The sequence below is a fragment of the Neolamprologus multifasciatus genome, chromosome 1 (assembly GCF_963576455.1).
Source record: "Neolamprologus multifasciatus chromosome 1, fNeoMul1.2, whole genome shotgun sequence".
In the NCBI taxonomy this organism is placed as follows: domain Eukaryota; kingdom Metazoa; phylum Chordata; class Actinopteri; order Cichliformes; family Cichlidae; genus Neolamprologus; species Neolamprologus multifasciatus.
This window is the reverse complement of record NC_140439.1, coordinates 6,613,134-6,638,853: the sequence shown is the minus strand read 5'-3', so window position 1 is coordinate 6,638,853 and position 25,720 is coordinate 6,613,134. Positions and strand designations below refer to the sequence as shown.

General features: G+C 41.9%; 1 protein-coding gene across 3 annotated transcripts; it reads right to left on the bottom strand.

Annotated features, from left to right (window-relative positions):
• Positions 1-54: 54 nt before the first annotated feature.
• On the bottom strand, positions 55-25,720 carry vps35 (VPS35 retromer complex component). Of its 3 annotated transcripts, none has more exons than XM_085165229.1 (18): positions 25,579-25,720; positions 24,608-24,706; positions 24,103-24,199; positions 23,269-23,392; positions 21,733-21,915; positions 17,914-18,133; positions 16,889-16,972; positions 16,410-16,519; positions 15,819-15,915; positions 14,367-14,515; positions 12,515-12,722; positions 10,819-10,974; positions 9,130-9,252; positions 8,861-9,040; positions 7,806-8,045; positions 7,383-7,526; positions 1,515-1,701; positions 55-240 (listed from the first exon to the last, which is right to left on the bottom strand). In XM_085165229.1, exons 1-17 carry the CDS (start codon positions 25,579-25,581, stop codon positions 1,522-1,524), a joined length of 2,397 nt encoding a protein of 798 aa, XP_085021355.1. In that variant the 5' UTR covers positions 25,582-25,720; the 3' UTR covers positions 55-240; positions 1,515-1,521. The 3 variants fall into 3 exon arrangements, with proteins under 3 accessions (XP_085021355.1, XP_085021345.1, XP_085021338.1); XM_085165219.1 differs by lacking the exon at positions 55-240 and adding an exon at positions 446-1,034; XM_085165212.1 differs by lacking the exon at positions 55-240 and having other exon boundaries at positions 446-1,701.

Below are 25,720 nucleotides of genomic sequence, written 5' to 3'. Positions count from 1 at the left end.
CATGTTGACAAAATGCTGCTGATGTTGGAATCAAAAGACAAAACGAAGACCCCCTTGTTTAAACACACAAGGACTCCTTTAATATCTTTCAGCATAGTGGTGTTAATCAGGTCTATTGGGCCTTGGGGGAAAGGTGTAGTGACTGAAGCCAGGCGAGTGGCTGACCAGCAAACTCCAGGAACAACATCAGAGATCTCTGTCCAGAAGAGCACAGTCCTCCTCAGGTTCCCAGGGGCCAAGCTTGAAGGATAAAGAAAGCTCGCATGGTGAGGGGGGGTTAAATATAGACTTATATGTCTGTCTTAATGCAACTGTTACTGATATTATTCCATTTCAAACGTTGAATCAAAGTTTGAGCCACAACCAAATCATCCTTCAGCAGCAAACAACAGCACAGCAGAGTCACACTCATGAAACACTGTGTGTAAAATAAGTAAAGTTCACATACTGTTAATGTCAATTTTATTTCAGTGACAATGATCATTTCTACTTTATCTTTTTATTTATCTGATTTACAAGTGCATTTAAACACATATTTAAAAGCAAAAAAGTAACAGTTCAATGCCGACTCCAACAAATCAACATTAATAAGCAAGAAAGAGAAATCAATAAATGTGGAAAACGACACAAAGCTTCTGCACCATTGTACACTGACGAGTCGGCCAACATACAATCCTGAGGAACTGCTGCACCTCCTTAACACGTTCGTCCAAAAGGACATGGTTTGTTATCAAAACATATCACGGGGAAGAACAAAAAACAGTAATTAGTGAGATCCATAGAGAGTGAACTAAACACTGGCCCTTTGATGCCAAGCACACTAAAGCATGCAAACACACCACAGTTTTGACCAGGTCAATGCAGTGGTGAGAAGTCCTGCCTTCAAACGAGACACTATAAGGAGCCTAAAGAGAGAATGACGAGCACGATGTGGCAAAACGAAGAACGCTGAAGTGTGACGGCCAAAGATCGCACGGTCATCTGGTCTTCAGTTTGGTTTGGCACAATCTGTTTAGAGTTGCCACAAAGCCAACCTAAAGAACAGCAGAGTTATTGATTATTCATGTTCAGGAAACCAGGCCGTATGCAAACCGCTGCAAGAGAACTACAACTCTGAGATTTTCTGTAGTTTTTATACACTCGGCTATTACATTCACTCCTCAATATGACAGATATCAACAGCTGAAGGCATGATGACACAGTTAGCACGTCCTCCATCAACATTAACATAGTGCAGGATACAGACAAACTGGTTAATTGTGGCCTTATAAAGGAATGGTAAATAAAAGAGTTGCCACGACTGCACACTAACGTTACGTGCAGCATTGCTTTACACATGCAAGGAGGAATGATGAAGAGACGTCAACTAAATGAAGGACTGAAAGTTCTTTCAGCTCGTGATGTTTATTTCTATCCCTGGCCTTTAACACAACTTCTTTATTCGTGTGATAGTGTGCGGTTGTCTACTCTTAATATAGTGGAACATCTAAAAGGGACTTTATATTCCAACCTACATCAGCTTTAAAGGACCAGGCCCTCGTAGGCAGGGCCCTCAGATTCAGGGGACTCCCTCTGCAGACGAAGATGCTCCAGTGTGTTGTGGAAGTGTTTGTTGATCTGCTCCGTCTCTTCACTAGCTTCCAGGTTGGGAAGGTCTTCCCTGATCTTTTGGATCAGCTGGTTTAACACCTGGACTGTCACCTGGATGGGAGGAAGAGGAGGAACATCACAAGGGTTCCTGTTTACATTCTAATATTATTGGGTGGACAACACTCACTCATACCAAAGTATTCATGTGCACGCTCCGTGTTGGAATAGATAAGAGCAACTGTTCAAATCAAAACAACAATCTGCGTTTTACACAAAGGCAACTGTAAAAAAGTGACACATTTTGATGGCTAAGCCTCACTCCAGCTCCGACATGGGTGCCAGGGTTGGTCCCGGAAACAATCCCGCCAAACTCTCTAATAAAAACACGGGCCTGGTCTGAGGAGGGAAGAGACTTTACAGAGGGAGGAGGGCTCAAGGAGTCCTGACAACCAATCAACAGCCACAATATATATGCCATTTTTTAAGTGTCCATCCACCTTGTTCCGCTTATCTGGGGTCGGGTCGCGGGGGCAGCAGCCTAAGCAGAGAAGCCCAGACCTCCCTCTCCCCAACCACCTCCTCCAGCTTGTCCAGGGGAACACCAAGGCGTTCCCAGGCCAGCTGAGAGATATAATCTCTCAGCTGGCCTGGGTCTGCCCCGGGGCCTCCTCCTGGTGGGACATGCCAGGAACACCTCACCCAGGAAGCATCCAGGAAGCATCCTTGTCAGATGCCCGAGTTACCTTAACTGGCTCTTTACATTTCTTTTGATTTTTTTTGTGACCACTGAAATGAAAGTTGGGGCTTGCTTCACATTTAAGTAAATAACTTTAAAAATAACTGCCCAGATTCACGATGCTGTTAGGAATGTGGCAGAAGTTCATTTTCACATATACAAACCTGTGCGAACCAGCTTGAGTCTAAAAAGCACACCTCTGGTATCTACACACAAGAAGCTCTTCCTCAGCAGACCAGCCAAAGCGCTTCAAGGTCACCTCACAAAGCAGCTTTTTGAGTGTAGCACAAGGATTCACTCATCAAGACAACATTTTTATAGAAATGCCAGGTTGTTCTTCAGCACAGTGAAACATGACCATAAAGGGAAAGGGGAAAAAACGAAGGAGAGAAGTGCTCGATCACCCACAGTGCCACAAATAAGGTGGCGCGCGACAGGTGATGTAGGGCTGTGCGATATGACCAAAGTCTCATATCCTGATATAAGACATCTATCGTCCCGATAACGATATAAATCACAACAATGTAACATTTTCTGTCAATTCTGTGAATCTCGGGCAGCTCGACTTGTGTGAAGTGTTTCCAGCTGGGCGTCGTGTAGCTGAGTCGAGTGTTTTAACGATGCATGAAACGATACATTTTTAGACACAAGTTGTAACGGCGCCGTTTCTTTGTGAGTATTTATTACACGGCGTGCTGCGGGGAAAAGCCTGTTCTAACGTTTGAGTCTAAGGTTTATTTGTTAGCACCTGGCGTCTTTTTTACTTTTCATCCGTAAATAATCTGCTCTTTCACGTGATTCAGTTTATTTTGAAAAGTCTCAACAGGATCTCGAGCTTTATTGTGAAAGGTTTATGTGGAAAATAAACCAGCGGACACGCAATGGTTTTACCGTCGTTGTTGCTAATGACAACGCATAAAAACAGGCGCTTGTCCGTCTGTAGTGTGGTTATATTAAATATAAGAGAAAGAGAGAACTTTAAGAAATTAATAATAACTAAAGTGACATCAAAACGATGAACAAATATTGCCGTAAACAGTTTATTTTGCGACACCACGAAACAAACGATAGCGTAAAATGAAACTTTAGACGTTTTTATATCGTTATATCGAACAGCCCGAGGTGATGTGACATCAAACTCCATGACAGGGGGGGTGTGTTGCCAGCATAAAAACAACTGTAGTCGGATCTAATATTAAGTGACACAGTGCCACCTAGTGGCAACAGATAATCAGCAGTAGATGATAATCATTATCCCATGCAAATAAAATTTCAGTTGGTGGACCCGTGCATGATATGCATTAGGGTGACTTGTAGTAAGTAGGTCATTTCCATCACCAACTAGTCGGCAAAGGTAGTATATTCAGTGGGTAAATAACAACACCAATCAACATCCCAGACCGGATAACAGCTCACCCACACCACGCCCAAGCCGTAGTTCAACTTGACAACGGCATGCTGGGACATGCAACAGGGGGCACAAGCCCTCCTGCTGCTGTTCACAGCTTTGTAAGAGAATAGAGAATTAGGTCTGTAAGCTTCTGGATAATTACACTGTTTTAGTAATTTTGAATATTAAAATCTACTGTTGTTGTGCACAGCGAACATTATCAAACCGTATCATTGTTCAAACATTTATAGACCTAACCAACGTTCCCTCTAATGTTTCATGTGTCTGAACACACAAACTCCCTGAGCTCACTTGGACCACTGTGAACAACAGCAGACGTGTGCACTGTGGTCACACCAGCATCCAGTCCATCCAAGTTACATGTTTATTAAAGTAATCAGATTACAGCATTTATGTTAGACTACTTTTAATTAACTGCTTTAGCCCACTTACAATGAAAATTTAAAAAAATCTTGTTCATGACCTGTAGCATGTTCACACTATTGGAAGTAAAAATAACTTGAACTCCAATTTTGAAAACACAACTTCCTTTTATTTATATATTTATAAAGCTCTGACTTGTATTATGAGTCTGTACCTCTCTGTCTGCAAATTACAGGATATGATGACCAATGTTGGGCAATTAATTATATAGTTACTTCTTCAAAAAAGTAACTGAGTTAAGTTTTTTGCAGCAGTTTACCTAAAATGCAGCCAAGGCGGGTTTTTTTTTAAAATAAACATTTCAAACTATTAATAATCATCCCACAGATGTAATATTATCTACAGCTACTCTTAGTACCATTGATGTTAAGTTAGACTCTTTTTCTCCAATTGATCTTTCTGAGTTAACTTCAATAATTACTTCCTCCAAACCATCAACGTGTCTTTTAGACCCCATTCCTACAAAACTGCTCAAAGAAGTCCTGCCATTGATTAATTCTTCGATCTTAAATATGATCAACCTATCTCTAATAATCAGCTATGTACCACAAGCCTTCAAGGTGGCTGCAGTTAAACCTTTACTCAAAAAGCATCTCTAGACCCAGCAGTCTTAGCTAATTATAGGCCAATCTCCAACCTTCCTTTATATCAAACATCCTTGAAAGAGTAGTTGTCAAACAGCTAACAGATCATCTGCAGAGGAATGGTTTATTTGAAGAGTTTCAGTCAGGTTTCAGAGTTCATCACAGCACAGAAACAGCTTTAGTGAAGGTTACAAATGATCTTCTTATGGCCTCTGACAGTGGACTCATCTCTGTGCTTGTCCTGCTAGACCTCAGTGCAGCATTCGATACTGTTGACCATAATATCCTATTAGAGCGATTAGAACATGCTGTAGGTATTACAGGTACTGTGCTGCAGTGGTTTGTATCATATCTATCTAATAGACTCCAATTTGTGCATGTAAATGGAGAGTCCTCTTCACACACTGAGGTTAATTATAGAGTTCCACAGGGTTCAGTGCTAGGACCAATTCTGTTTACATTATACATGCTTCCCCTAGGCAGCATCATTAGAAGACATAGCATACATTTTCACTGCTATGCAGATGACACCCAGCTCTATCTGTCCATGAAGCCAGATAACACACACCAATGAGTTAAACTGCAGGAATGTCTTAAAGACATAAAGACTTGGATGGCCACTAACTTTCTGCTTCTTAACTCAGATAAAACTGAGGTCATTGTACTCGGCGCTGAAAAGCTTAGAAATATGGTATCTAACCAGATTCTTACTCTGGATGGCATTACCTTGGCCTCCAGTAACACTGTGAGGAACCTTGGAGTCATTTTTGACCAGGATATGTCCTTCAACGCACATATTAAACAAATATGTAAGACTGCGTTCTTCCATTTGTGCAACATCTCTAAAATTAGAAATATCCTGTCTCAGAGTGACGCTGAAAAACTAGTTCATGCATTTATTACTTCCAGGCTGGACTACTGCAATTCATTATTATCAGGATGTCCAAAAAACTCACTGAAAAGCCTTCAGTTAATCCAAAATGCTGCAGCAAGAGTACTGACAGGGACTAGAAAGAGAGAGCATTTTTCTCCTGTTTTGGCTTCCCTTCATTGGCTTCCTGTTAAATCCAGAATTGAATTCAAAATCCTGCTCCTCACATACAAGGTCTTAAATAATCAGGCCCCATCTTATCTTAATGACCTTGTAGTACCATATCACCCTATTAGAGCACTTCGCTCCCGCTCTGCAGGCCTACTTGTTGTTCCTCGAGTATTTAAAAGTAGAATGGGAGGCAGAGCCTTCAGTTTTCAGGCCCCTCTTCTGTGGAACCAGCTTCCAGTTTGGATTCGGGAGACAGACACTATCTCTACTTTTAAGATTAGGCTTAAAACTTTCCTTTTTGCTAAAGCATATAGTTAGGGCTGGACCAGGTGACCCTGAATCCTCCCTTAGTTATGCTGCAATAGACGTAGGCTGCCGGGGGATTCCCATGATGCATTGAGTTTTTCCTTTCCAGTCACCTTTCTCACTCACTATGTGTTAACAGACCTCTCTGTATTGAATCATATCTGTTATTAATCTCTGTCTCTCTTCCACAGCATGTCTTTTATCCTGTCTTCCTTCTCTCACCCCAACCGGTCGCAGCAGATGGCCCCGCCCCTCCCTGAGCCTGGTTCTGCTGGAGGTTTCTTCCTGTTAAAAGGGAGTTTTTCCTTCCCACTGTCGCCAAAGTGCTGCTCATAGGGGGTCATATGATTGTTGGGTTTTTCTCTGTATCTATGAAGCGCCTTGAGGCGACTTTTGTTGTGATTTGGCGCTATATAAATAAAATTGAATTGAACTATTGACTATACTACACACCAACTACACACCAACTACACAAGATTTGTGCTAAATGTTGCAAATCTCTCAAAACACGCCGTCACTCCTAAAACTTCCCCCTTCCTAAACAATTAAATGCCATGTTGCCATATCATTTTTTGATTGGTCCACATGGTACATTTTCCAACCAATAGGAAAGGCTGGGGGGTTTTGGTGTTGTCTTTGCTAACAGGCTTTAGAGCGTTTTCCTTATAAAACGCCATTTTTACAGTTTCTTCCCGCAGTAAATATAAACAACGACAGTATTCAGGAAGAAAAACAAACATTTTTATCATAACTCTGGTTTTACGTGGCCGATCAACACAATTTAAAAACTGGTATAAAGTCCACACTTTTCCCGTCAGTTGTTCGTCTGTCCTGCTCACATCTCCAATGGTTGTACACGTTGTCATTAACGTGGCTTCACTCCACATCAGCCGCTTTGCTAAAACACATAAGGACGCTGTCACAGCCTGTCAACCACGTTGATTAGCTGCGTATATACGAGTGTGAATCGCATCATTGGCTGGACTCTGGGATAAGGTGGCATCGTTCTGATCCCATACAGCAGCAGCCAGTCACTGACTAAACTGTTAAAGTATTAATTTTAATTTCAATTCAGGTTAGATTTGTTCTTGTGCACAACGCAGATTTTCTGTGTGCAGAGACGCGCCAGCAGTGCACAATTGCGCAGCTCAGAGGGAACATTGGACCTAACTGTTAATCAACACTTTAACTTGAGTGGCTGGTTTGAGGCAAATGAAGAAATTATTCTCTCTGGCTAAATTACCAGTTACCGGTTAGCACAAACAATGTTTTTTTAAAGTAGTGTCTTACCGCATCGTTTTCCCGCTCATAGAAGCAGACGTATCTGTTGAGGATTTCAATGAAAAGTTGAACTTGCAGTGATGGATCCATGCACTGGTTGGCAATCTTCAAGGCTTTCTTTAGACACTCCATCACCCGCTTACCATCACGGATCTAAACGTGTAACATGAGCAGGGAGCATTTACAGATGCACAACAGCATGAACAGGATTATATATATTATACATCCATTTGATTCCATAACTAATGTTTGGGTTTAATACAGTGACTGTTTAGCCTTCTTCCTCCTCTAAAGTCCTACACGACACACTGATGATTCCTTTTAAATGTCAGTGTTTAGACTGTCACTCCTCTGCATGCACATGATTTACTATAACCATCTTCAACAACGTTATGTTAGTGTATGGGGAAAAAGAGCCTAACTCCAACACACCTCTTCACCATTTTTGTCAGTGCTGCGACCTGACCAGAAGAGATGGGCACAGATGCTGACAGCTCTGCACTGGTCGGGCTTCTTCAGCAGCTTGGACGCAGCCAGCGCACACTGAGTCCTCAGGGGCTCGTGGTTTTCCTCGCTGAAGCATCGCATCCGCTCAAAAGTGCCAATGATCAAGGTGATGGCTGCCAGCTGAGCTTTGGAGTCACTGATCTCATCCTCATAGAGAGAGAATGCCTAATGTGGACGATGCATGGAGAAGCAAGAGAGGAAAAGGTTGAGGGGATGGAACAACAGAGACAGAGAAAGAGGACTATAGTGGTCTAATCGTTTTAAAATACAACAAAATAAAGTTATGTTTTTGGTTATACACTCAAAGGTTTTAGAGAACCCCAATTTTTCCAATTATTTATTGAAGTTCAAGTCGTTCAAGTTCAGTGAATAGTTTCAAATGGTACAAGGGTGAGTGATGAACTGCCAGAGGTTAAAAAACAGGACAGAACAGCAGTGCCATGCAAGAGCCTCTGGTATATGACTAGTTGGTCAGGGGTTCATCCTGCAGCAAGATAATGACCCAAAACATAAGTCACAGTACGCTTGAAAAACGGACTTGGACATTTAAAAAGAAACAGAGTGGCCAGCAGAGTCTCCAGACTTAAACCGCATTGAGCTGGTTTGGGATGAACTGGACAGAAGAGTGAAAGCAAAGCAACTACCAGTGCCTCATTTATGGGAACTTCTGCCACAGATATGGGAAGAACTTCTGAAGAATATCTGATTTCTATTGTAGAAAGATGCCACACGGGTGTTTTCAGACGCCAAAGGTGGCTACGTTGGGTCAAAGGGTCAGAATACATTTTGGTCTCTAAATAGATTCAATGATTTCTTTTTTTCAGTCCAACTGCTTTGATTTCAGAGTGCAGTGAGACATTAAACTGCATGATTTTCAATAAAAACTGGAAAAACTCAGGTCTTCTAAAACTTTTGACCGGTAGTGTGTACACATGCATATAAACTATTTAAAGGCGTGACAGTATTATTAAACTTTCTACCTGTGACATGAACTCATACGCTACAGTCTCGTGGTTTTCAAAGCCAATCTCCCCTGCAGCCAGCGCCCCCTGCAGGAAGAGTCGAAGAGGCAGCTCGGCAAGCTCCGCCTTAATGAGCGCACTGATTGTCTGGTGGGCAAAAGAAAAAATCTTCTGGCACTTCTTTTCCCATTTGTCATCCTAAGAGGAAAAGAAATTGGTGTAATTTCATAACAGGACATAAAATAAATGCATTATGTGCTTCGTGATGAAAAATAACATTTGCTCACGGTTGAGGAGTTCTCCTTGTATCGAAAGGCGAGCTGGTAGGCAGCAAACACAAGGGGAGGCAATGTGTAACGAATCCTTTGGTTTCCACCAGCTCCAAAGTGTTTGCGTGCTGTATTAAGAATCTGCACCAAACAAGAACAAAGTTCAGTGAAAACCGCTGGTCTCAGCAAAAACATTCACAGAAGTACAAACTGCTGAAAGTTTCCCAAGAACTAGAGAAGGTGGGGACGAAGGAAACACTGCAGCATTATTTTCAGAAGCTTTAGCAGAAACTTCAAGGACACCACTTGCAGGACTCTGCAGTATTTCTAATGCATAATGTGCACAAAGACTCTTCGGGTTCGTCTCAAATGCTTGAAAAGAAGACAACTGGACTTCTACAACTTCACAGATACATTTCCACGAGGCTTCGTTAATCCTAAAAAGGTGGAGTGAAGAAGAAGAAGAATCCTTTATTGTCATTATGTCTTCACACACATAACAACATCACATATACACACAATCAAGAATAGAAACAACAGGTACGATATTATGTGGAGATCCAGGAAGATGACGTCCACACTGCCTGCACCTCCACCAACGCACAACGACCTCCTCGGTCGTGCTGGTGTTCAGGACGAGGTTGTTGTCGGGTGTTGGATCTCCTCTCTACAGCGAGTCTCATCATTGTTCCAATATTAGACCCAAACAATATCAAACAAAACGTAAAGAATACAAAATAAATACAGCTTCACGACTGTTAGTGAAGTGAACGGCAAATGCAGTGAATAACGTCGGGCTGAGCACACAGCTCTGTGGCAACCAGTGCATCCAGCTCCTCATCCTCACCACTGGAGTACGGGCGATGAAGCCGATGAGGCACCCGGTTCATTTAAACCTTGGATTGGTTCCTGAGGGTTATTGATCCACTATTAATCATGCGAGTCATCACATGATCCAAAAAACATTCTGAGGTTACCACTGGGTGTTAAGGGTGAAACCGGTGTAGGACACTGTCCCACCATCAGTGGCGGGGAAGGATGTCAGACTGCACAGTAAGTGGCTGATGCTTTGTGTCATAGGCTCCGCCTCTCTTCAATGAAGATGTTCACAGTGGACATAGATGATCTAATTTTAGCAAACATCTGTCTTCTTGGTCCAAAATGTGAACATTGGTATCCTGAGTGACCCTTAGATGTAGAAATACACGCGAGTGTGCAGCTGATTTCATTTAGGTCCAGTTGGGATAACCACTAATCTAAGATGGTTTTTTGTTTTTAAAAACACACTTTACTCTTCCTCTTCTTTCCTTTCTGCTTTAGAAGATACATTTCTGCCTGACGCTGCAGGATCCTGATGACTCCACGCTCGTCTTCCAGAGCAGGGCTCGCAAAATCGCTAGCCCGACGTCCTGGAGCTAGCAATATCTCCGGTCGGGCGACCAAAATCTATCTCAGCCCCGCCCGTCAGGTTATCATATAGCCCGACGGGCGGGCTGGGCTGAGACCCTAACCGTCCCTCTCAGCCCAGAGCTTTACGTTCCCCTTCCTCCATGATGAGGTTAGCTACGGTGGGTGACACAGAGCCCACGGCACGTTGTTGGCCTTGCCTGTACAAATGTCCAGTTGCCTTGTTTTCAAGCACTCACGACCACCACAACCTTGATGACTGAGAACGTAGAAAGACACCATGTTAACGCAAACACCTACAAGATACTGCTGATCAGGATCTTCAGAATGGAGCAGATGGATGAAACGACCCACAAGGCTCTGCTCCTCAGCAAAGTCCTCTGGGTCTGGATCATCCGTTGGTTGGTCTGGCTGGTCCTGTATCAGTGTGGACACCAAGTTCAAGATGGCGTCCACCTAGAGGAACAAAGGGTACAACATTAAACCGAGACTATTTACAAACTGTGTAACCAGGTTAGACATCTGCACAAAAACCTTAAAGAATACTTTAACATGAAACTACTGAAACTAAAATGAACAAACAGCTATTTTTATACAGATTTCTCACTAATCTAAGCAAATATGACAAGTTGTATCACAAAGTACAGAACAAAATGTTGGATTTTCAAGATGATACTGCAGCCACACATAACCAGTGTGCATGCAGAGACTGTGGTAAAACAGCCGACACAAGTTTTCTGTTAACATCACTTTCTCATCTGTCGCTGACGGCTTCTCTACGCGACTGTAGTTTGGGGGTTTTGTCAACTTTTACAAGCCTATTTGTAACTATTGAAACTATATAAATGTGTCTGCAAACAGTTGATTCTGTTCATCTGGACGCAGCGTTTTGTAGGAGAAACGTTTCATCATCATCAGGTGACGTCTTCAGTCTCAGCTGACTGCAGGTTTCAATCTTATCAACAGGACATTTGCTTAATGACTGAAACCAGCCCACTGAAGGAACAATGGGCTGGGAGGTCAGTTCCTTAATCATAATTATGCAAATTCTCATGACCATTGATCAACAACCACTGATCAATAACCATGAGTACCATTCACAGAGAGTTGGGGAATGGCTGCAATCACAGCATGTAAGATGGAGACAGATGGACCCTTAGGCCCCTCCTCCATTCAGAGATGGTCTTTCCCTTTTCACGTTAATGGCCTCCTTGACTCCGCCCTCAAACCAGCGTTCCTCCCTGTCCAGGATGTTACATCCTCATCATTGAGAGAGTGTCCACTGGCCTGTAGGTGTAAATAGACTGCAGAGTCCTGGCCTGACGAGGTGGCTCTTCTGTGTTGTGCCATCCACTTCTCCAGAGGTTGTTTGGTTTCCCCGATGTATAAATCCTGGCAATCCTCCTGCACTTAACATCGTACACTATGTTACTCTGTTTGTGTTGGGGACCCGATCCTTGGGGTGGACCAGTTTTTGGCGCAGCGTGTTTTGGGGTTTAAAAACCACAAAGACCCGGTGTGTTCTTTCACCATCTTACATGCTGTGATTGCAGCCATTCCCCAACTCTCTGTGAATGGTACTCATGGCCATTGATCAGTGGTTGTTGATCAATGGTCATGAGAATTTGCATAATTAAGATGAAGGAACTGACCTCCCAGCCCATTGTTCCTTCAGTGGGCTGGTTTCAGTCATTATGCAAATGTCCTGTTTATAAGATTGAAACCTGCAGTCAGCTGAGACTGAAGACGTCACCTGATGATGACGAAACGTTTCTCCTACAAAACGCTTCGTCCAGATGAACAGAATCAACTTTTAGAGATTTACTTTCCTGGATGATTGAGATGCATCAAGACGATATATAAATGTGTAAAACAAATTAATTACAAAAATGTATCTATGAAAACGACACATCCTTATGTAAAGTGTTGCTGGGGGGTTGTTTTGTCTGATGCTCTGTCAGCTTAAACACAAATCTACAGCTGTTAGATTAACAACCTGCTCTTGTGCCACAATGGTGGTGTTGTAGTCCAACGTGTTGCTCAGCACATAGCAACTCATGTTCTTGCGGGACTCATAGTCGAAGTATTCAAAGAGTGGTGGGAAGTGTTTGAGCTGCAGGACCATCAGCACATTGTTGTAGGTATCCACCGGGATCTTCAACAGCCTGGTGAGTTCCTTTGACACCGCACTGCTGGTTGCTATGCTAGAGGAGGGAGAAGAAAGGAGACTGAAAATGTTTTCCCTGCAGTATTAAAAAAAGCCGACTCAGGTTTACAGGGACAAAAACCCTCACACCTTCAGGGGGATCAGTGGGCTCTTGTCAAAGATCAAGTTTGTGGAAATTATTAAAGTTGAGAAACTGAGTGAGGACGCACATAAAAGTGAGCATATTGATGCTTACAGATGTTTCTGCTGACATGCTGTGTTTGTTCTTCTCCAAACATCTGAACTTTGCTCTCATCTGTCTAAAGGACTTTGACAGTGTGACTTCATTCTGCAAAGTTGCAACTGAACAAACTCTTTTTAGAGAGAAGACATTTTGTTTGGAAAATGGCAACATTTCCAAATCAGTCATACTTGTAGCCTCTGTTTTGCACTTTGACCTTTAACATGTCGATCAGAGAGGCTCTTGGGTAGATTTTGTGGGACAATACACTCTTGGACGGGGGCTGTCTTGAATGTTTTCCATTTGTGAATAATCTTTCTCACTGCACAGTGAAGGAGTTCAGATTGATTGACTGCTGATGTTGTTCCTGCTTTGCAACACCAGTGTTGCAGTTGTTTCTCAAGAAAGTAATGCATTACTCATTACTTGTTATTCTTCTTTAAAGTAATCCAGTACTTTGCCTAATTAATTACAGTAACTGTTACAGTGCTTTTGACTCTAGGCTGCAGTCCCACATGTCGACACAAATCTATACTAATGAGGACACACATTTGATCTTTCTCTTAGATTTCAGCTTTTTAAAACAAAGCAAAGTTGAAAACAGACCAAATGGCCAAACTAATTGGTGATTCTGCATTAGAAACACCAACAGGTAGAAATACAGCCTGACTGCTACCTGCTGAAGGGTCTGCTGCTCTGCGGTCGGCACAACATTAAACAAATCACGTCGACTTCTTTGCTAGCTTAGTGTTAGCTTAGTGTTAGCTTAGTGTTAGCTTAGTGTTAGCTTAGTGTTAGCTTAGTGTTAGCTTAGTGTTAGCATGCCACATTACTGAAATATGTAATGTGATCATTGTAACATGGTACTTCAGAGTGTGTTAACACACAGCTGACTCACTGCTGACACACCTACAAACAACCAGAGGCTCACATTTAACTGATGATCAACCAAGCACCATTTTTAATTCAGTTTATTTAAAAATGACAAATCACAACAAAAGTTGCCTCAGGGTGCTTTATATTATTATTATTATTATTATTATTATTATTATTATATATATTATTTATATTGTAAGGTAAAAATCTTAAAATAATATAGTGCATGTGATAATCAGGACCTGGCTGCTACTTAATTCCCATGGAAGCAGGAAGCCTGGACTGTACTGCTTCACTGCTTTACCATCTTGTTAAATAAATAATGACGCTGTATAATATGACGGTGTATAATATGACGGTGTATAATATGACGGTGTATTTGCTAAATGTTAAGATGAGTTTTATGTCCTGATACGTAAAACCTTTCATCTGCACAACTCATGAAAGCAACCAAGTTTCTAGTTTCCTCAATAATACTAATAACACATCTCAATATGCAAAACCATTGATGTTATAAGAATGAATGCATTCTGCAGCTTTTATTGCACAGCTCACTCAGGAGTTCATCAGGGTCCAGAGACTTACTGTTCCAAGTTGAGCTTGTTGAAGATCTCCACAGTACTCTCCAGGACTTTGTCTACATAATCTACACGTTCAGGGTAGCATTTCATGGCCAGATTGATGAGAGAGACCTGCAGCGATACGATATCCTCTGATGGCATGTCCTGGCGAGACTGAAAGAGTAGACGACAGAAGGGAGCAGTAATCCCATTGTTAGTTACACTTACTCTATTACTCTACCTAGTTTGAGAGGATCCGCCTTTGACCAATCTGTTGTCCTGTAACAAATAAATTATGATTGCTAGTTTCCTAAGATCCTAATATGATAAACCATCTCTGTTAGACTTTAAACGTGGCTCCATAATAACATTATGTGGTTTTAATGTGCTCTGTTCAGCTACAACTTAAAGAAGACTCTTCTTAATAACACGCGTATGGTTAAGGATAGCTCTCTCCCACAAACCTTTTCAATAAAGTAACTCTGTCATCTGCTTTGGTCAAACTAGGGCAAACACAATCTTTTGGCTATATTGTGATACACTCTATATATCATGACAGGTCTTGCGCCCCAGCTCCCCGGTGCTGCGGGTGAGTTTCAGCTTAAGTCAGGTTTTTTCTGTAACTATCAGCATGTGTGGTTTCCACCGAACCTCCAAATCTCAGCTAAAAGCTCATATAAACCATTTCTACGACCAGCAAACAGCGAAAACAACAAACGATTAAAACATCTGTTACATAATTTTGCAAAATGTGCCCAAACACAAACATGGAAGCCACGAACTCACGTGACTTCACATAACCAAGCCGATGGCACCTTGTCTAAGAGCAGAGATCTTACAGAGTCCCAAACTGCAAGTGTTGAACACCACACATATACTGCATGTTAGACAGTCACGTGCAATCAGACATGTGCTGTTTCTCCCCGTTTCTCTGGCTGCTGTCGTTCGTATCACAGCTGCTGGTTTATTTAAACTTTTCTTTGGTGTGTGGGGAGATGTTCACATGCGCAGTTTAAAACATTTGTAATTTTGCAGGGGAGGACTTTTCAGCTGGTGGAATACATTCGTGGTACTGCTACCTTCTGCAGCAATAGTTTTATGTCATTTTGCAAATTACTGCATTTTGTTCGTCATCCTCCTTGGAAATCCAAATGACAGCGAGTCTGCAGCTCCCACTATCACCATATTTTCCCTATCTGATAGTGTATAAATGCTCTCGCTCAGCGCAATGTGCCAAAAATGTGCCGCAGAAAATTTTCCGATTTGGGGGGGAAATAAATGATGCATTCTCTGCGTGTGGGAGAAAACCAAACACTTACAGTGAATTACGTGCAGACAGCTTCATATTTCCACGGAAACCTATACTCGATGGTTACGATAAAGGCATTTTAATCATCATACGTGGAAAAACTTGCGATACATCAAGTATATATTGCCGACCCCTGTGTCAAACCTTCTTGTATTTAAGCAAACGTACCTGAATTACAGTGGCCACCTGCTGAGAGAAGATGTCAAACAGTTTGATTTCAGCAGGGATCCCTGGGCCATCTTCTCGATGAGCAAACAGAGCAAGTCTGAAACACAAATCAGAAAAATCTCCATGAACAGACTGAAGTCCTTGAGCTCAGCTGTGCTTCAGGGTTTTAAAACATTTGTAATGTTCACTGCTGAAAAGCATTATTATGAGCAAATCATCATTACTCTAAACAGGAAGAACAAAATGCTGGAAGCCTCATGTTGCAGTTAAAGGTTAAGCTCGGGGACCAGAGTAAATAAACGTGCTTATGCAGCAGCACAGTGGTGAAGGTTAGCACTGGCTACGTTTCCTGTTAGCTCCCTGTGCGAATTTCCTCCGACAACCTAACAGCACATAAGTGTTGGGCTGAACGAGGACTCTAAATCGACTATGATTAAGATACAAATATTTAAATACAAATCTAATGTTTTTAAAATGAATAAAGTAATATATGGCTAACTGTAACTGGCACTGTCAGTGAGTATAAATGAGTGGTCAACAAGTCTCAAAAAGCAGTAAATTCCAGCTCTGCTACAGCACATAAAAGCATACCTGTCAATGAGGGCGATGATGATGTTCTTGACATTCACGTGTTGATGTAGCTCAGCACAGGAACGCAGGAAAGGATTCAGTGTTTGAAGGTGGAACTCGTCTGGGAAAACCTTCGGAGACGAGATTATTCCAGTTAATTCCTGAATCACTGTGACTGCACGTCATATATCTGAAACGACCAGGACGCTCCAAGACTGAAATAAAGGCCATTTGGATTTTTCAAATAATGTTGGGTTATTGGGGGACTTTAGTGCTTTTAACACAAGAACACGGCGGGTGGAACAAACCTGCTTACATTTGACCAATCCCCCATCGTTTCCTTTAACATGGTGCAGTGTTTGTTTTACTAACAGTGCAGGGTTTCTGGTCATCCCCACTATTCCCTAAACCCAGAGTTATAAACTAAGGTACAAACAGGAAGTAAAGTCTGGTCTATGGATTAGTTGTAAATGAGACTTGAGAATTTTCACATAAGGTACCTGAATGATGCACTCCATAAGATATTCCTGAGCCAGTGAATCCCTGCAGTTCACAACCTGCTCCAGGACTCCAGGAAGAACGATCTGTGGAGAGAAAAAGGCCCACAGGAAAAATGGTTTGACTGAACAAATACCAACTTATCATAAATACAGCAACAGTATGTACGCTATAAATACATGTCAAACGTAGCAAACACGACGCTGAAACATTACAATTCATTGTCAAAAGAATCATCAATGCTCAAGGATACGACATTGTTCTGCACTTGTTTCTGGAGTATCATTACTTCCAAAGTGCTATCCTGCTTTGTGAAAACTCAGAAAGTGAGGAGTGGAGTGAAACATACACGTTACATCCAAAAGCATCCTGGAATGGATAAAATGATAATACAGGATAACCACTTTGACACTAAACACAGAGCAGTACTGGACAAACTGGACACAATTACAAACTTCCAGCATAATCAGATGTGCATAATAACACTGAATCTTTGCTTTTGGGCCACACGTGTGTTAGCCTCCTCTACCACTAGGGGTGGGGGAAAAAATGGATACTGTGTAGCATGGTGATGTTTTGTTTGCTAATAATGTATCGATACAGGGACAGCAGAAATCGATATTTTGTTATAGGATGATAGGATGATCACTCACCGGAGCACATAACTCAGCCCTAATGTGTGAGTCAAACCATGACCACATAATAAAGCCATAACATAGTTTACTTTGGTGAAAATAAAGAATGTGCGCCTTTATGTGGTCATATATTATATCACATCTCTGGAGACTTCCAGTACATGCAGAAAAGACACAGGAAGTCAGGTAATGTCAACATAACGTTACTCGAGTTGATAACAACCCTATCACTATAACACAAGTAAACACAGATAATCAAACATCACGCCCACATTTCTGAAAGTCATGATCAGTGTTGAACACACCGAGCAGCTCTCCTCTTTCTGAGACGACAGTAACAAATCGATTTCTGAGACCGGCCCGCTGTGCAGATCTAGTCTCAGCAAACACACCTGTTTGTATTTCTCCACATTGACACCCTCCAGCTGGCTGAGCCGAACCAGATTGGTGCCCACCAGAATCCTAAGTTCTTGTCGCTCCTTCTCTCTCTTCTCTCGGTCTCGGCTGTGACCCTGATGCTGCATTCGAACCCACAACTTGTTCATCTCCGCAAAGTTCAGAAGCACAAAGTCGATGGAGTCATTGATGTCACCGGTCATCTCCTCTGTTCCCCTGTGGAGTCAAAGCTGCAGGTTAACAGGAGGGATGCAGAAGATTACAGGAGTTCTCCTTCCCCTCTGCTGATTTCTACATTTCCAGTATCAACTATTAAAACACCAACATAACACCATGAACAGTGACACGTTTTTAATCCAAACAGTGGACTTAATTTATTATATGAAAAGCCCTGCTTAATATCCCTGAATAGAAAAGTCCAGTGCAGAGATCACATCTACATCACATCATATAAATGTTAATAAATTCTATTAAGTCTCTTTGTGCTGGTTTTCATCTTTGTACTCAACCCAAACATTAAGATAAGGATCATGTGTGTTCTTTGGGGATTTGTGTTGGCATGTGGGGCTGCAGCCTTCGTCCCACACGCCTCGTAATGACTGGTCATGACTAGAGATGCACGATACCACTTTTTTATGTCCGATACTGAGATCATAAATTTGGATATCGGCCGATACCGATATGAATCCGATATAGTGTTCTTTAATCAATAAAACTGTTTTTCTAATATCTTGCTGCACTTTGTATAAGTTTATACTCAAGTTTAAATAAATAACAACACTAAAGCTATTCTGTTAAACCTGTATGTAAAAAATACAACAAAATGTTTCATAGTTCAGCAAAACTGATCAATCTAATAAACTTAAACCTGCTCCATCCTCCCTGTTCTGGTGTTTTAAAGAGAACTTAGCAGAAATATTAAACAACCTGACTAATAGGGCTGCAAACTCCAGCAAAAAAAAAGGAACCCCCCACCTCATGATGCTTAATCGACATAATCAACTTTAATTTGATGCAGGGTGAAAAAAATGCACAGAAATAAATTATTTTTCAAGAATAATTAAATAGATTCAACATCTTTCTTCAACAGAACTGCAGACTGCACAGATGGTACCTTCCCAAAGGAAAAAGTACTACAGCTTACTAGGGTATATTAGACTTAACAGTTACTATATACAGTAATGGACTTCTATATATTTTACATCAGATTAAAACTTTGGGTGTAAGATTCAGATAATTATTTATTAAAAGCTCGACATTTTAAATGAGAATAAGAAAGAAAAGTATGTCTTTGTGCCCCCTTTTCCCTGTTCATGCCCTATCGGCCCCCCTGGCTACACTTTGCTAGCTCCGCCCCTGCACAGTTACGTCAGCTGTAGAAAAAGATCCTGGTGTAGAAATAATATTAAATAAATTCTAACAACAGCTGATCAAGCTTAAACGTGCTGCTGTTGTTCAGCCGCTGGTTTCCTCTTTCTGGTGCAAAGTGAGACAAAAACAAAGAAGAGAGACGATCAGCTGATCATTGATCAGTTTATGATTGAAGCAGCAGGAGAGAGAGAGGCAGTCGCTCCATATATCTGTTGTTAAGCTTAACGCTGGAACGCTTTACAAACATTCAGAGATGAACTTACACACTTGCTTTACTTCTCTCTGGGAAAACTTCCTCGGAGATGAAATGCTGGTTTGGTAGCGACGCTACAAATACACACAGCAGCTCTATCACGTGACCACACTGCTGCGACGTGCTACGGTTATGAGCCGAGTTACGCCGTGTAGCAAGTTTTCTGAGGTGCTTTTGTGATATTTAATGGATCGGATTACATTTTTTATTTCTCTCCAATATCCGATCCAGTAATTTAGGTCAGTATCAGACTGATACCGATACGTAATATCGGATCGGTCCATCTCTAGTCTTTACGAGGTAATTCTACAGAGTAACCTGGAAGCAGCATAACGAACGTCTTTCTCCTCTGAGAAATTAAGTAATGTAATGCATTACTTTTAAGAAAGGTGTTCTGTGTAATAATGTTTTTTACTTTAATGACCTGATCACAACAAGAGGGGAAACACCAACATCCACAAACATCTGGCCACTCAGCATGTAAATCATTTGCATGAATGTCTTTCATACGCTGCTTAGGATGGTGGTGACTCTCAAAGTGATATCGATAATAGAATCAGAATCACCAAATTCTTATCAATTCCCATCCCTACTCACAATAATGACCACAGTGTCAGCATGTATATGTGTCTCTATGTACCCTATGGGGCGATCTGAATGAAGGACCATCATCACACATACAGCGATAATTAACATGTTTTAAAAAGCCATTATTATAAAGTAGCTTTGATCTTCAGAGTCATCTTCCTCCTGTGAATCTGACGTTACCTTCTCTGTTTGTTTCACTCCTCATGATCATTACGTCACTTATACAGAACCCCAACTACTAGAAATTTCTTCACTAAATATGGAATAAAGATTCTGAAAAAGCGTTGCAGGCCTGGTTAAAATAACTTCACAGATCTATCAGGACTTCTAATAAGAAGTGCCTTATAACATCACCAATGTATTAAACAGCTGGGGCCAGAGCACCCAACAAAACACTAGCATTAAAAAAAATACAGCAGACATACGAAGATGTGGCCCCGTCCTGATTTCCTACGTTTGAGTTTAAATGTTTCAAATCATCAAATGTTAACATTAGAGAAAGATAACACAAGTAAACACAAACTACAGTTTCTAGGTGTTTATAATTAGGGGAAAAATCCAAACCTACAAGGCTCTGTGTGGAGGTTGCAAACCTCCAAAATCCAGACTGGCTCAAGAACAGTGCGCAGAGAGCTTCATGTGATGGGTTTCTATGCCCAAGCCTTACATCACTATGCAAAGCGTCAGATGCAGGGGGGATTAAGGTGTGGGGGGGTAAATTCAGGAGCTGGGCCTGGCCCCTTAGTCCTAGTGAATGGTTCTTACTTAGTTCTTACTCCTTCAGTATACAAACACATTTTGGACAATTTTATACTCCAACTTGTGGGGCGATCGTGGCTCAAGAGTTGGGAGTTCGTCTTGTAATCGGAAGGTTGCCGGTTCGAGCCCCGGCTTGGACAGTCTCGGTCGTTGTGTTCTTGGGCCACTGGTGGTGGTCAGAGGGCCCGGTGGCGCCAGTGTCCGGCAGCCTCGCCTCTGTCAGTGCGGCCCAGGGTGGCTGTGGCTACAATGTAGCTGCATCACCAGTGTGTGGATGGGTGGATGACTGAATGTGTACAGTGCTTTGGGGTCCTTAGGGACGAGTAAAGCGCTGTACAAATACAGACCATTTACCATTTACTTTGTGGGAACAGTTGGCCCCTTCCTGTTCCAACATGACTGCACACCAGTGCAAAAAGCAATGGTGCATAAAGACACGGAGCAGCAAATATGGTGCATAAGAATTTGACTGCCCTGCACAGAGTCCTGACCTCAACGTGACAGGTTGTCTTTGGGATGAGTTCGAGCAGAGACTGTGGCCTTATTCATGTCTGACCTCACAAATGCCATTCTGTAAGAAAGTCCATAAAACACTCCTAAACTTTGTGGAAAGCCTTCCAAGAATAGTCAAAGCTTTTATATACAGCTGCAAACTCTATGGATTAAGAATGGGATGTCATTGAAGTTCATATGAATGTAAAGGCAGACAAGCAAACAGTATAGTGGAGCAAAGATATTGCAGGTTGCAAACACTCCTTCGTAATTGAAATGTTGGAAAGGAAAAAAAACTCAACTACTGTGACAGTTGTGAGTGCACACAGGGGGAAAAGCTCAGCTTACTTACTCTGACTGCTCTCCATCATCTGGTAGTATGTTGCGAGTACACTGCAACAAGTAATTTCTGAGGAAGAGGCCCCTGAGTGGGTGCTGGACACCACGGCACATCTCCACGAGGTCCTTCAGAATATCTTTGCGAGACTGCGGGAAGGACCGAACATATACCACACCCACTGTGATTAGCAGATAACTGGGGAGACGGGAGGAAACAGAAGACTTCATTAGACAGACATCTCCACAACTTCAGAGTATAACGTCAGTATAAACAGACAACAGTCTCACAAGCTCACAAATGTGGATTCATCACATTTCACCTGCACCAATGCGACTACTCACAAGTGTAAAAGTAACTTTTGCACATTTACTGGCGACCAGAACTGCTAACCCTCACTCTCCTAGTAGAGACACTTGTGTTATCAATTTGCAATTTCTATGTCGCCTTGTTCAACAACTCTTACGGCTGAGGCGTACAAATCCACACATCACAACAAGAATCCATATTAACATTACATCAACAGATCAAAAATATTTAATTCTGAAACATTGCCTCTGCATCCAAATGTCTAAATATTTGGACACAGATACACAAGGACCAGCCCACATTTGCTTGTGTTTGGTCTGAGCTACATCCACAAATGCAGGTAGAAAACTGGGACAGGGGCCTAGAGCTGAAATAATATCCCCATAATAAAATAGCCCCAGGAGGAAAATATCAGTTCAAACAAAAAGCAGATAACATGGAGACGTTGGCCTTACCGATACAAATCTGCAACCTTTTCAGACCAAACACGTGTCGGTTAGTTTATGAGCTGAAATGCTTTGTTTGTAGCTGAATTGTTAATGTGGCCTCTCTACTAGAGGTGGGAATCACCACACATCCCACGATACGATATTATTGCAATTTTTTAAAATCTTTTGTGATATTCAGATTCTGTACATAAAGGTAAACTTTATCAATATTCATTTTCTCTAATATCAAAGTCTCACACTCAGTCTTTCTCTCATTTCAGTTTGATTGTTGACAAACTGAACGGTTTGTATTACAGTCTAGTCCAACTTAACTGAATCAACCATCTGGTACAATTATAGCTATTCTGAACTATGCAGTTTATGAAAACTATGCAGCCCCTTCAGCAACTGAAGAATTTGAAAGTAAATTAAAACAAAATATAATTTTACATTAAATAAAAAAGTTTTAACCTTAATTAAAATAAAACATGTCTTAAATTAAAATAAGTAAACTGTCATGTTTATTGCTGCCAAAAACAAGTGAAACACATTTGGACAGTGAAGGAATGTCAGGATTCTTGCTCAGAAAAAGGATCAACATGCTCTGAAGTCAGAGCACAAAAACCTTTTTGTAACAAAATATCGATTTCTGCTGTCCCTGTATCGATACATTATTAGCAAACAAAATATCACCATGCTACACAGTATCCATTTTTCCCCACCCCTACTCTCTACTGGGTAAAAGGAAGACAGCGCTGAACAGACGCCACTAATGCTCCACATTTGATAGAAGTTCAGGTTGGTTGATACTCACAGTCTGGGGATGATGTTGCCTGCATACTGGACCAGCTCGTACAGATCTGCCACCTTACGTCCCTTAGCAAACTCGTCAGTCAGATAAACCTCTAAGTAGTGGAGTTCATCAGAGATTGCCATATCTGCAGACAGTGTTAGGGACCAATGCACACACGCCACAAATCATATACATTCAACAATACAGTTCCTTGCAGCATGTTTATAATGTAGTGGCTTCACTTTCAATCTGCACACAGTGTGTTCAGGTGCAACACTGTCAGGCCACCTAAGCATTAAGTGTTCTTTCAATTTCACATTACGGCTCTATGAGCCTACAGTTTACACCAAGTCCTACTGCAAAGAATCCTCAAAGGAAGCATCAGTAGAACTAAAATTAAACGAGTGCAGTAGTTCTGCCTTTTTTCCAACAGTTGTTCAGCTAAGACTATTTTGGATTTCCAATGGTTAGAGTGTTTGACTTTAGAAGGCAGCCAGCTCTGGAGCTCTCATTGATTAAACAAGATATTGTTGTAATGTTGCATACTGTCCACGCTGTTTCAACTTCTGGCCCAGTGTCTGAAGTCTTCTCCCCAAATCAATGTGACCATGCAGTAAAATACTAGGCAGCTTATTCTCCGTGTCCTTTTCAAGTGAATATCTCCGCCTGCTCGCTGCTTCATCTGCCTTCAAATATGATTAACATATTTGAAGGCAGATGAATGACAATATGACAACCCCACCTCAGACATAAAGTTATAAACTGTGACATGTAACGACTGGCTAGTAGCATCTGTTATACAGTCAGCATGTTTAGATGAGACATACATGTCTGATCAGCACATGTAAAGAATACAGAGCTCGTAGTAGCTCTTTGGAGAAAGCATGGAGGTCCTTAGTTCACCCAACATGTTGGAGGCATGCTTCAGGGCGTCCATCAACTTGTTTTTGTCCTGCAGGCCACAAATATATTACACATCACATCCAAAACACATTCGTGATTCAAGAAACACTTCATGTATAACACACTGGACAGCCTGAATGGACCCTGAATTCATCTTTGAGACATCATTATGAAAAGGAAAAGGGGATTAACTGATGGAAAATGCCCCTCATTTACTTACATCAATAAAATTTGGTTCATTCTTTTCCCCCATAGTGTAAGAAATATGATTACTGCACAGTCTCTTTAAATATCATAACAGAGTTTTGAGGTTATATTAGCCATCTCTACTGATCTTTGTAGTATTCCTTTTAATCAGAAAGGCAATAAAAGTCCAGGCGTATCCTTAGGAAGAACCAGTGGTTTAAAAAGCACATCACAATCAAGATGACAGTCCTATAAACTGAAATGCTCCTACCAGGCATCGCTTCATCTGGAACGACTGGACCTTGACAGCTTGCACAGCTTCATCCAGAAGCTTCTCCTGCTCGTCCTGGGGTGACTGCTGTGTTGCTGGCTGCAACAGAGGATGGAAATACAAGTTATAGCACTCCTTGATTAATCGAGCAGGATTTTCTTCATGCAACAGCATAAAAAGCAAGAACTCAAGTTTGACTTGTCTGATGATGTATAACGCCAGAAGAGAGAAAGGAAAAACGGAGCAGTCTGAGTTCAGCAGACTCCCGAGTTGTTGTTTCCATGTCTAAATCCAAAACACGAGTCAGATTTGTTTGCGTGTTTGAAGTCACGGCCGACTAGCTGGATGGCTGTATCTGCTAATCAGGTTTAATGGCAGGCTCGTCCTCGCCTCGCAGAGACAGTGACCGTCCGTGAATTGAAGAAAAAAGTTTTACAGAAACGACTGAACGTCCATCAGACCAAAGAAGCGGCTACAGGTGTTTGAGCTCGCCTGCACAATCTCACACGACACTTCCGTGTGTGTGCACCACACAGGCGTCCTGCTCCGTTACTCTAAGTCGGAGTCAACCACAACATTTAGACGCTTACATTAAAATATGACACAGCAAAGCGAAAGACGACGCTAACAAAAACCTAACTGTCCAGTCTTTAATTTGCGTCAGAAATATTGATGTTTACCGCAGCCTTTGTTTGCCTATATCACACTGCATACAGGAGCACGATGAGTGTTTCAAAGACAAACACAAATGTTGCATCTAGTTGCTCGATAGCTTCACTCAGTCGGCTGCTAGTTAGCTTAGCTAGCTGCTGTCAAACGCTGAGCTAGGCCAAAGGACCATTCACGTAGGTGACGTAGATCAAATCACGTTACACAGTCAAAATGAGTTTTTCCAGCGGTCAAAACTTCACACGGGCTAATTTCGGAACGCACAACGTTGCACTAAAGTCGGTATTCGGTAAAGTGCTTACCATGGTTATGGGACGTGTTTCAGCTCAGTCGCGAAGGCTGGCCTGTCATGTGACCCACAGGAACGGGGCTGACGGTCTGCTCTCAGTTAGCGTCACGTCAGATCGCAGGCGTGGCCGTTTCTCCACCACTCTCACTACGGCT